The sequence below is a fragment of the Etheostoma cragini genome, unplaced genomic scaffold, assembly GCF_013103735.1.
Source record: "Etheostoma cragini isolate CJK2018 unplaced genomic scaffold, CSU_Ecrag_1.0 ScbMSFa_1523, whole genome shotgun sequence".
Classification (NCBI taxonomy): domain Eukaryota; kingdom Metazoa; phylum Chordata; class Actinopteri; order Perciformes; family Percidae; genus Etheostoma; species Etheostoma cragini.
The window spans coordinates 1,094,779-1,106,248 of NW_023265587.1; the positions used below are offsets into that span (position 1 = coordinate 1,094,779).

Sequence of the window (11,470 nt, forward strand, 5' to 3'; positions counted from 1 at the left end):
CACAACTACTAAAAATAGCAGTTCCATAATCCATTATTTGAAACGCATTACAGCAGCCTTTAACATTCTGCATGTGAAAGTATGAATGACAATATGAATACAATATACAAAAATAATTAGCCATACAACTGTACATTAATGACCACACATCCACTGGTCAGAGTGGAATCTTGCGCACCCTTTGGTGTGACATAGCTAAGCTTCGGTGACTTCCGTACAATGCACAAATGTTTTGGGTGGGTTGTCTGGAGGCAAGTTAGTGGGCTATCAACTCAGTGGCTGTTATCCCTGCACAACCTGAGAGTCTGTAGTGAGGCAAGTCTCACACACAATTGAGCACCGCCCATGGTGATTCTGATTGGTTTAAAAGCTTGCCATTAAACCAGAGCACATTTTTCTCCCATCCCCGAATGCCATGTGGAGTAGCCAGACCTTCTTTCTTCAGCATGCTTTGGAGGAGAGTCTGGCAAAGCAAAACGACTCAACCCCCAACTGAACCCGCCAACAGCGGATTGTCGACACATACTGGAGGTCTCCCAAATGTGTCTGACTGTATGACTGATAGGTCAGTCTTCTTTTCCCTGATATTAGGATTAAAAAAAAGCTTTACAGTACTCCGACATCCCTTCAAAATCCAAGTATTCACGTACCTGAGGTCATTGCCACGTCACATTGTCTAATTTAAGGACAGTCCGTCAGTAACGGAGCTCAAGGGTTTGGTTTTTAACCATTAAGCACTATGGTTGCAGATACAGTGAAAACAAACACAGCACCAGTCCATGGATGCATCAACAAGTCCAAGAACTGTTCCTTAAACTTCTTGGCTGGCTGTAAACATTTTAAGGCTTTAGTGATTTTCTCCATACAGTACCAGTCCTGGCATTGCCTGCCACGGCACTAATTTCAATTGGTGCTTATAGATTTCCTATTACACCTTGATAATGTAACAAAACCTGAAGGGCCAACTAACAATCACTTCAAATCAGAGAGATACTTAGTGCTAAAAAAAGTTAATGTTACATTACAGTCCCTGTAATCAACATATTTGCTAAAATATAAAGAGCAATTGGGGTTTAATACACAAGGTGTGGGGAATTAGGTAGCGTGATCATGTCTGGGAGGGGAAATTAAGGCTCAAGTACAAAACACAGCAGTGGCCCACTACAAGAGGGCACTGTGGCATTGGCAATACAGATTCCCTCTTAAATCTGGTGTCCCATAACTGAACCATGAGGCACATTTTGAAATCCTAATTTCAAATCTTCTAATCTTCGCATTCCAAAAAAAAGTTTTGTATTTTAGGAAATGGTTAATTTTAGGTCTTGGAACAGTGTTTTGCTAAATACTTTTTCTTTTTTATTGCTGCATTTTGGAAAGAAAACCGGTCATTAATTAAATAAACTAACAAAGCACCAGTGGTTAGAAAACATTTATCTAACCGTCGGATCAACACCCGAGCACGTTTGCCACTTATTCCATCTCCTCGCATGTCTAACTGGTGGGGGGGTGGCTGATGTCCAGTCTCCTCTGTGCCGACCCTCTTCTTCGGCCAGCTGGCGCAGCGCTGACTACACTTCCCAGTGTTCCCGGGGTCTGGAAGAAAGCCTTAGAGGCAGAGGGCGTGGTTTCCTTGGGAGTGAGCGGGGTCTGTGATGGTGGACAGGGATGTAAGATTGAAGAACATTTACACAGAATCCTGCTCCAGTTAGTGACTAATTCATGGCCACACCCAGATTCATTTTTTTATGGAGGACACTCTTTAACACCCTGATGTGGGAAAAAACAATGTGGTCCCGGCTCAATGGTTACGGACCACCATAATATAACTAGACAATACTGACTTGAATCGGACAAATCAGATTTCCTAAAACCCGGCCCTACTAGTATCTAACAGCTGGATCTTTTTCATGAAGGTACCACTCTGATATTAAAAGTTAAAGTGGGGGGAAATACAGGTCACCCGTGATTTATGCTTCATTATAACACGGCTATTGACTCGTCACATTGTTTCTAATGCTGTATTAATTAGCCTTCCAGCAATCCGCCTCAGAAGGCTGTCAAAAAAACCGACTATTTGAGAATAGCAATGCCAGCAGACTGTTAAGCTTTGCAGACAAGAATATTAATCCCTATTCAACAATTTAGAGATTAATCAACTTGAATGGCTAAATGAGTAAGTGTCTAAATGAGGGGAAACCTTCCCTTCCACAAAACAAATGTCGTACTTGCTCATATGTCAAGCTAGGTCATGGCATTTTGCAAGTGCCTGGTACCAGAAAGGTCACACATCATTACGAAGTGTGTGTGTGTGTGTGTCTCAGTTCCTACCAGTGGTTCTGGTGCGGTGATACTGACTGTCTGACGCGGCGCTGAGGGAGAATGTGGAGCGCCTGCTGATCCATACAGCCGGCTCTGTTCTGGAGTGGATGGTGATGGAACAGGTGACGTGCTGATCTCTGCTGCCGCCAGGCTGTATGGTGCCGCCCCCACCATAAAGTGGGCCTGTGACATCACAGCAGGCAGGCTAAAGCTCAGGTTGGTTTGGGCCTTGGAGCCTTGCTGTTGTAGAGCGTTGGCCACCAGGGGGTAGTGGGAGAGGGCTGCAGAGGGAACCAGGACGTAGGGCAGTGCCAGGGTGGGAACACTGCTGGGAGGAAGTGCTAGGCCGGCTGGTGGCTGGCCAGCAGAAAGGAGGAAGTTGAGGCTATTTAGACCTGCAGAAGAGAAAATGGTAAGGTTTTTATTTTTTTTTAGATTACCCCAGGCATCATCAAATGGCAGATTGTGGCCCAGATCGGGTGGTGGTTCTGTTCAACTTGTGACCAATTTCTGATAAAGCACTTTTCCCCTTGATGGTCGCAGTGTTTACTGTGCGTAGAGCGTTCACTTGAGAGAACAGGGCAAGGCTGTGTTCAGATCGGCAAAAAGTAATCCGGTGGGGCAGTGTCGATGAGCCAGGCCCATTTATGTGTGATGCCCTGTTCTTTAATCCCCCAATGTAGTAAAAATTTTAGTTTTTCCTCAGATCGTTTAAAGATCTCAACGTTTATGACCGCACTTGAAGGCCGCTTCACGGAGAGAGCCGAGTGAGACTGATCGCCTGTACTTTGCTGTGTGGTAAACATTACTCCTTGTAGTGACAGAGGCAGGGATGTCTCCCGTTTACTGAACGGGACTCTCACACTGGCTCAAACACACTGACAAGACTGATCGCCGCGTACATGATTGGCAACCAACGCGTGACCTCGGGTTGCGTTTCTCTAAAAGTTGAGTGTCTCAGCAAATGGCGCCACCCCCGCTGAAGCCTAAATGCACTTAATGAATGGAACGACCTGCTCTTTTGCCGCACTGTCTAATGGCCGACACAGGCTGTGTGAAAGCCCACTAAAGGAGGTGACAGACTAAAACACAGTAGTTCAGCCATTATTGATCACTGTGTGTGTGTGTACCTGCGTCGTTCGGTACATAGAGGTAGTGTGATGGTTGGGCAGGCTCACTGCTGCTGTTGCTGCATTGACACTCAGTCAGCGTCCGCTCTGTAAAGAGGCCTGCTGGGTGACTGGGGGAAGTCCTAGTGTGACCCGTCTGTGAACAATCTGCTGCTTCAAAGTGAGCTTCGGCTCTCATCTGGCGGGAAAACAAACACTAGGTATAAATGAACGTGGACCAGCTGATGGACGTGGTTTAAATAAAGGAACCATAAGTTTGTAGTTGTGCTTCAGATGCAATGCAATCCACAATCCATCTACAATCCACAATCTACACAGTCAACAATCCATCATGACGTGTAACAGTGCACTGAAACAATCTCCCCTCCTACCATTGGAGTGACTTCTGCCAAGTCATTTTCATAAAGAACCATTTTACCAACAAAAATGAGGCTTTTCCAATTACTAGGATTGTCCCGCCTGAATTATGGCTAGTTTTCCCTTTTTTTTCTTACATTTCCTATACATTACTAATAGAAGTCTTTAATTACACCATGAATGGGTTAACTTCATATTTTCCATTTACTGGTCTGCTATTCAGACCTCCTAACAGGATCTTGCGCTAGAAGAAGCAAAACTGCACTGACCTAAAAATAATTACACCGTTCCCTGTCAAGCTTAACCAAGAAGAGAACCCCCATCAATAACAATTGCATTTATTTTTCTGGGCAAAATCTCATCCATATCATCATGGCAAAATAACAGCACCCCACCTGGTCACATTCCTCTAACCCAGACCTTCCTTTCTTCTTCAACAGTGGCACCTCGTCATCCCTCCTCCTCTTCCTCCCCCCCTCAGCCTCCAGCCGGGGCGATCTCGAACCTTCAGGCATCTGGTCAGGCTTGTCTGGCGCCCTGTACAGCATGACCACAGAGGGCTGGGACAGGCTGGGCAGGTAGGCCAAGCAGTGGGGGGAGGACATGGGTGCAAAGAGGTGTTCTGGCTGGAGAGAAGGTGCCAGCTGGGTGGAGGCCAGAGGCAGCGTGCTGCTGCGGCTTTGGCAGTTGGGACGGTTACTGCAGGGAAACGAAAAAGAAGCAAATGAGCCATCAGAATTAGGGGTGGGACAACATATTTATTTAGTTTTGTGAGAATCAAAACATGCACTTAACCGTTTTACATGCTTTTTGTATTCATAGACCGATTTAGCATTTATTCTTAATTATTCCCACAAGGGAAATTACAATGTTTTCATGCTGTTGTTAGAACACACATTACACACACCCCTGAGAGAGCAAATGAGGTGTCAGAGTGAAGGGGCTGCAGCTGTCAATGGACAGGCGTCCTGAGCAGATGGGGGTTCGGTGCCTCGCTCAAGAGCACCATGGCAGTGCCCAGGAGGTGAACTAGCTACCAGTCCACACTCGGCACTCTGGTCTGTTTGGGGACCTGAACCAGCGACCTCCAGGTAAAGCTTAGATTGGGACCATAAAATCAAGCCCAAACCTGCCCAATACATTAACTATAATTATGAGCTTGATTTAAATCCAACTTTTTTTTTTTATGGGTGGGTTGTCCAACAAGGACAAAGCATGTAAACTGCGTTTGATTATTCAGAATGGAAAGGATGAAGAAACATTAAAAAAACAACTCAAACCATAGCTCCCTCAGCCAAATAGTGTGGGTGACAGATTAAGGCAGCCACTTAATCAAAGCCCTGGAACCATATAGAAGACTTTCTTTTCACTATCGCCTAAATAAGTGTCCTTCGTCGGGGTCTGCATGCCGATGCACTGACCAATGCGCCGGATATAGGAGGGACCATAACTGCTGCTAAAGGACTCGTGAGATATCTGAAACATTCTGGCCTGGTTGCACAATTATTGAAGACAATGCTACAGATGAGGGAGACACGATTTAGCACCGTTAACCTCACATTCAGGTGCAGGACATAGCCTACCCCCAGAGCTTAGTTAGAGATTTAACTTTTATCTTTAGCTTCTAACTCCTACAATACTCTTTGTCCTTGTCACAGGCAGCTGATGTAGATTATCCACAGTAATACTGATAGTTGGCCCTGCAAAGGTTAGCAAAAAGAGCATGTGTGTGTGTGCACGTATGCTCACTTAGTGCTGTTTCCAAACTGCAGGTTGCTTCTAGTCTCTTTGGAGAAATCAACAAGCTGGTTGAGCTGACCTGCAAAGAATGGGGACGCTGCAATTTATCAGACATTATAAAAACATTCTACTACAATAAGCTATTGGTGGACTGACTGAACAGTGGCAGAGAATACAAATTAAAATGTCTTACCCATAAGGTCTCGTCGTGGACTGCTGGGTGCAGAGTTGACCAGCCGCTGTATGGCCACAGAATTAGGTGCAATGTTGAACGATGCGTGTCGTGCCATCTTGGCTTTTCTAAAGTCCTCGGGCAGACTGACAGCTGACACATTCAAAGTATTTCCTCCAGCTGATAATAGTGAGGTGGACAAGGATTGAGTTGGCATGAGGGCATTAATGAAAAATGCAGTTTGTTAGCAATAAAGCTGCCATTTGTTTTGTTACCAGATATCTTGTGAAAAGTGTTCTTTGCAATTTCAGAACCACTTTAGATTTCTCTTTAAATCTTACCAGTATTTCCAGAGTTTTTGAATTCAACAGGGCCATGCCACTTGAAAGCTGGCTTCCTGCCCCTCTCCTCCCGGACATGGACCTTCTTTATGAGGCCCAGGCTGGTCAGCACATTTGCGATGTCGTATAGTCGGCGCACCTTAGCTGAAGGTACAGGGGTAACGTTACGTTTGATAAAGACACGGGATTTTGTACAGCAGGACATGTATTACAGCAGGACACACTCTGTTTCTTTCTTACTTTTGTACTTGCTGTGACTGGTTGAGTCACTCTCCTCAATGAGGATCTTTGCTGCTGCGTCCAGAGTTACGGTCTGAGTTTTGGACACCAAGAACAGCATGACAAACTTCTGGCTCATGATGCGCAGGGATTTGTCCTTCCTGTTGCCACCATCTGAAAATAACATGGAAACGTTTGACAATGTCAGACTACTGCAGTCACAGGACTCTGCATATGAATTAAGAGAACCTTGTCAATAGGCAACAGTATAAATTGGGTCATTGTGCAACATCAAGGAACAATGTGATCATGAATTATGAGATTCTATATGCTTAACTGTGCGGTTGATGCCTTAATGACACCACAGTCACAACAAACCTGGTGGACATTAACCAATAAATGGACATCATAGACCTATTCTTTGTCAAGAGTGCTATTGTTATCCTGCCACACTGCCAAGTCAACACACACACACACATATGCCCTCTTAAAAAGCAGCTCACCATGGAAACCAGGCTTGTATTCAATCCTTGTGGTTTCAAGGGAATGCCTTTCAGTGGTAGTGTTAATTTGGTGGAAGCTGCTCTTGAGATTAGATCTACACTTACATTTTTAGATGTAAGGTAGGTGGTTAAAATACATTTAGCTACGGCCACCGTCCACAGCAGGACATTGCTTAACTTCTGTATCGGTACTCCTGTCCACTTCTCCAAACTGGGGGCCTGCCCACCTCCATCTACTGTAGTTAATACTCCGACTACAGAGAAGAACTACAACCCCACCAAAATGAGGCCGTTAGCTGGTGGATACGGTAGGACATGGCTTTCCAGAATCCCTTGACTAAAGATATGAGAAGCTTCAATTCTAAGAATAAATAAAGTTAACTGTAATGAATGAAGTTCATTACGGTTGCTAGCATCTCCTTCTGCTCCATCGTCCTTGCGCCCCGGTGCAGCCTCCCTGGCTTCGGTGGGCAGCTCCATTTGGAGGTGGTAGCCCTGCTGCCGCCCCCTCCGCTGCAGATCCTCCAGCGTTGCCTCCAGCCGCCGCCGCCCGTACCAGGTGTAGCTGTTTTTGGCTATGCGACCCACAATCATGAGAGACTCCAGCACGTTGACAATGTCGTAGATACGCCGCCGCTCCACTCCTGACAATTTCAGTGTGAGAGTAGAGAGAAAATATGTACCTTAACATTTTCATACAAACTCACCATTTGGTCATTGTGATGATTGAAAGTTATAAAAAGAGCCTTGCTATAAATGCAGAGGTTTTTGTTCTAAAAAAAGTCTCCATGGCAACCATCTCAAAATCCAGTACTTTAAAAACTTCATAATGCTCATCAGATGCCCCCCCCCCCTTACCAAGATTGGTCGCCACCTCATCCAGAGAGATCCAGATGGGGCTGTGTAGCGGTGGGTAATCAGGATAGAGTGCCAGGAACTTCTGGCACAGCAGACCCAGACTCTTCTGCTTCCTGCTAGGCTTTTTGTCAGAATCTTCCTCTTCCTCCACAGCTTCAAACTGGACAGACAGATAATTACATGGTGATAAATGATAAGGGTACAAGCGGCCGAAATGGGTTTCCTCAGGAGGGGGGCTGGCGTCTCCCTTAGAGATCGGGTGAGAAGCTCAGTCATCCGAGAGGAGCTCGGAGTAGAGCCGCTGCTCCTTCGCGTCGAAAGGAGCCAGTTGAGGTGGTTCGGGCATCTGGTAAGGATGCCTCCTGGGCGCCTCCCTAGGGAGGTGTTCCAGGCACGTCCAGCTGGGAGGAGGCCTCGGGGAAGACCCAGGACTAGGTGGAGAGATTATATCTCCAACCTGGCCTGGGAACGCCTCGGGATCCCCCAGTCGGAGCTGGTTGATGGGGCTCGGGAAAGGGAAGTTTGGGGTCCCCTGCTGGAGCTGCTGCCCCCGATACCGGATAAGCGGTCGAAGATGGATGGATAAATGATAACCAACATATTTTTCTGTCTTGTTTGCCACTTATGTAGAGAATTTTACAGCTACGGTTAGCTCCATCATCCTATAGAGTTACAGTGCGGTCCTTTTGGGTTATGTGGCATACACATTAACACACGTCAGTTTAGAGGCAGGAACTGCTTCTTTAGGGACATGTTTTAGAAAACAATTTAATCCGGCAATCCCAATAAGGCTGGAAAAACCATCACACGTTATATTTAAGAAATAATCAGCTAAATATTGAGCAGTGTCCACTTCCTGTGTGTGTGTATATATATATATATATATATAATATGGCTTTTTATATTGGGCATAAGTGAGTGACAGTATTTGGGCTTTTGAAAACTCCTTAACAGTTCAGCTGCTAAAGTTAGCGTAGTGAGGATAAGTGTTTTAAAGACATTGAAATTCTGTTTCTCTGAGAGCATTTCCCTATCCAAGTAGTAAACAATAACTGTCATGGAGATGGTCAGAAAGAATAGGACATTGTAGAGCCTGTTTCTGGTTATATAGTTTAGGTCTTAGCCTCTTTGATGGTGCTAAAATCTTCCATTTCACCAACCTGACAAGAGTCTTCGGCCTCAGTATCCTCTGCCACAGTGTCTGGACTTCCTGGCTGGTCCTTCTCATTCTCGATGGGTCTAAACAGCACCTTTTTCATCTCTCTGTCCCGGATGTCTGGGCTCGCGGCACTGATCAGCATCTTCAGATTGGCCGTGGGCGTCCAGGGCTCGGCCAGGGTGGTGTGTTTGATGGGGGTGATGTGGGCCAGGTCAGGCGTGGCCCCCTTTCGGTTTATCAGCAAAGCAGGGATGGTGGACTCTGCAGACTTAAGTGGCGTGGATCTTCTCTTTTCTGTGGTGCAGATGTTCTCCTATAATGTAGACAAGTGTTGTTAGAAATGTTTTAAGGTTTCAAACTGTAGGAATTTCCTACATTGTTTTTTTTTTTTTAGCAAAAGGGAACATTTTAAAGACCACTACGACACTTGAAATATTTCCCCTGCTCCTGTATAAACCCAAATCCTCATCCATACATTTTATTTAAATGAAACACTAAAAGGCCTTATTTGGCGGTTTTTCCCCTCCAATCCCAAACAATGCGTTCCCACTTTCTCTCATGGAAACCTAGCTGTCTAAATCCACCAGCCCCCCTAGCCTGGCCCACGTCTCATTACCTTGTCCCCCTGATAGATGCCACCACACTACTCCATCTGTCTCTGATTAGCCTGATTCCTTAGCTCTCCCTGCTTACACCACACCTTAGACCAAGCAGTGGGCCACCTTACCTTTTGTTCACTTTGGCCCCCATCCTCCTCCGGATCCACTGGGAAACCTTTCCGGGGACTTGTGAGGTCTTTCAGTGTTAGACACTCAACTTCCATCTGGGAAGACTGCTGTCCAAAAACAAGGTTCAGATGGACATAGAACATCACAAAAGGTTAATACGACTACTACCTTTGCGGGGTGACTGTTAACGTCCAGGAGTTTAGTAACGTTACAGAAAACTGAAGAGTGGTCAGCTGAATTTGGCGCAAAGAATATCAGCTAATGAGCTAGCCCTTAGCAGGCTAGCGGCTATAAAGTCGCTATCAGCCCCGTCCGTTAACGGTGAGGTTAGAGCTAATATGACGGAAACCCACTGTAGCTGATAAAGTCCAGAGCTGAGTATAGTATAGTATTACATGAATACATTATGTTAAAGCTGAGTTAAAGTTGTAACATAATATGTAGCTAGCCTTAACATTCCCAACTTTGTAAAGGGTTAGCCATACATTTAGGTGTGGCAGAGCTTCTATATTACTATATTACTGTGATTTCTTTCTAGTGATAAAGGCTGGTACGACGTTAATAAGCTAAAGTTAACCTACTTATATCTAGCTAACATTACTAGGTCAGCTGAGCAGCATACCAGACCGTAGCTAGGTTACAGCCAGAAGGAAACCGCTGGAGGGAAAACATCCTTCTCACCTTTCTCAGCTGCTGGATGAATGAATGAATGAAATGATCCAATGTGGCTCAGGTTTACAGACTTATCAGAGCGTAGTTTCTTCAGACTAACATAGCAGCTAATTTCCCTCTTCAAATTCCCTCTTATACTGCCCTCTAACTCCTGTCCGATTAGCGGAAACGCCGTACTGTCCAGTGGAGACTCCAGCATCACCCGCTCAAGCTTGTTTTCTGGCGCTCTCATGCGTCGGGTTCACTTCAGCCAATCAGCGCCCAGGTGAATACGCGCGTCATTCATGTCCAGCCAGTCAGCGTCGTTGTGCTCGGAAACGTGCATTAGCTTCGACCAATGGGAATCGACAGGGACCACGCCTCCATAGTTATGTTGGCGGGGCAACCGGCGCGCTGTGTCCAAGGGAGTAAAAAAGAAGTGAGGTCTCACTCTGCAACTATTTCCCAGCACCACAAACGGCTGCAAGATCAGTTTCATTTGGACCAACGGACGCATTAATTGAGAATTGATAAAACCAGGAGTTAACATGTATGCAGGAAAGATACATTAGAATACGACAGATCATAGAAATATGCATAACAGTTTAACAAATGCAGACATTTCAATTACTACTTTTGATTCTTGCTTACTTTTAGATGAGTGAAAACAAATGTATGCTTGTGAAAAACACGCTATTTGAAACAGTTTAGCTATATTAATACTAATGACGTCTGTTTTGTTCTTTGCACACCGATTTTGTTTTCGTATTTATAGACGATCTTTGACTCCCAGCTGAGAGGTTGGGTCCCCCCCCCCCCGCTTCTCCAACGGATAGCGGCGTCCAGTAGTGAAGCCCCGCACCAAGAAAGCCATTATTCATACCCCCTAACCTAATCACCCAGGCTTTTGTCTGGCTGTAATTAGCTCTGCGGTTGAAACAGACGGATGGGGGGGGGGGGGGGGGGGGGGGGGGGGGGGGGGGGGGGGGGGGGGGGGGGGGGGACGAGTGGCGCTAATATTACCTGGGCCACCGCGCGAAAAGCTGGGGTGGAGAAAACTCACTTTTTAGCAGACAGGGTCCCGCCCCGCATGCAAATAGGCCGTTTAAGGACCAGCCCCAAGTGATTACATAAGAGCCCCAATACTCTACATCTGCCGCCAAACGCTGTTCAGATCCTGGCCCGGGAAGGAGGGGGACGTTTAGGCTGTGAGTGCAATAAGTGATCCCTTTTATAAAGAATCAGTCAGTCTCAAACTACTATTACACAATCATGTTGAACTGGATCCCTTCT

General features: G+C 45.9%; 1 protein-coding gene across 2 annotated transcripts; it reads right to left on the reverse strand.

Moving 5' to 3' along the window:
* Positions 1–400: 400 nt before the first annotated feature.
* On the reverse strand, positions 401–10,432 carry e2f7 (E2F transcription factor 7). Of its 2 annotated transcripts, none has more exons than XM_034865420.1 (13): positions 10,208–10,432; positions 9,526–9,630; positions 8,800–9,111; positions 7,640–7,799; positions 7,186–7,425; positions 6,300–6,452; positions 6,060–6,203; positions 5,740–5,898; positions 5,556–5,625; positions 4,202–4,505; positions 3,450–3,627; positions 2,329–2,714; positions 401–1,647 (listed from the first exon to the last, which is right to left on the reverse strand). In XM_034865420.1, exons 2-13 carry the CDS (start codon positions 9,619–9,621, stop codon positions 1,492–1,494), a joined length of 2,358 nt encoding a protein of 785 aa, XP_034721311.1. In that variant the 5' UTR covers positions 9,622–9,630; positions 10,208–10,432; the 3' UTR covers positions 401–1,491. The 2 variants fall into 2 exon arrangements, with proteins under 2 accessions (XP_034721311.1, XP_034721310.1); XM_034865419.1 differs by having other exon boundaries at positions 1,431–1,647; positions 9,526–9,633; positions 10,208–10,431.
* Between the last annotated feature and the right edge of the window lie 1,038 nt (positions 10,433–11,470).

Coding starts and splice junctions, on each gene's coding strand:
- e2f7 (XM_034865420.1), bottom strand. CDS start 9,621: ATGGAAGTTGAGTGTCTAACACTGAAAGACCTCACAAGTCCCCGGAAA. Junction 6,453..7,185: donor AGAAGGAGATGCTAGCAACC/GTAATGAACTTC, acceptor TGTTATTTTCAG/ATGGTGGCAACAGGAAGGAC. Junction 2,715..3,449: donor CTATGTACCGAACGACGCAG/GTACACACACAC, acceptor TCTCTTCTGCAG/GTCTAAATAGCCTCAACTTC.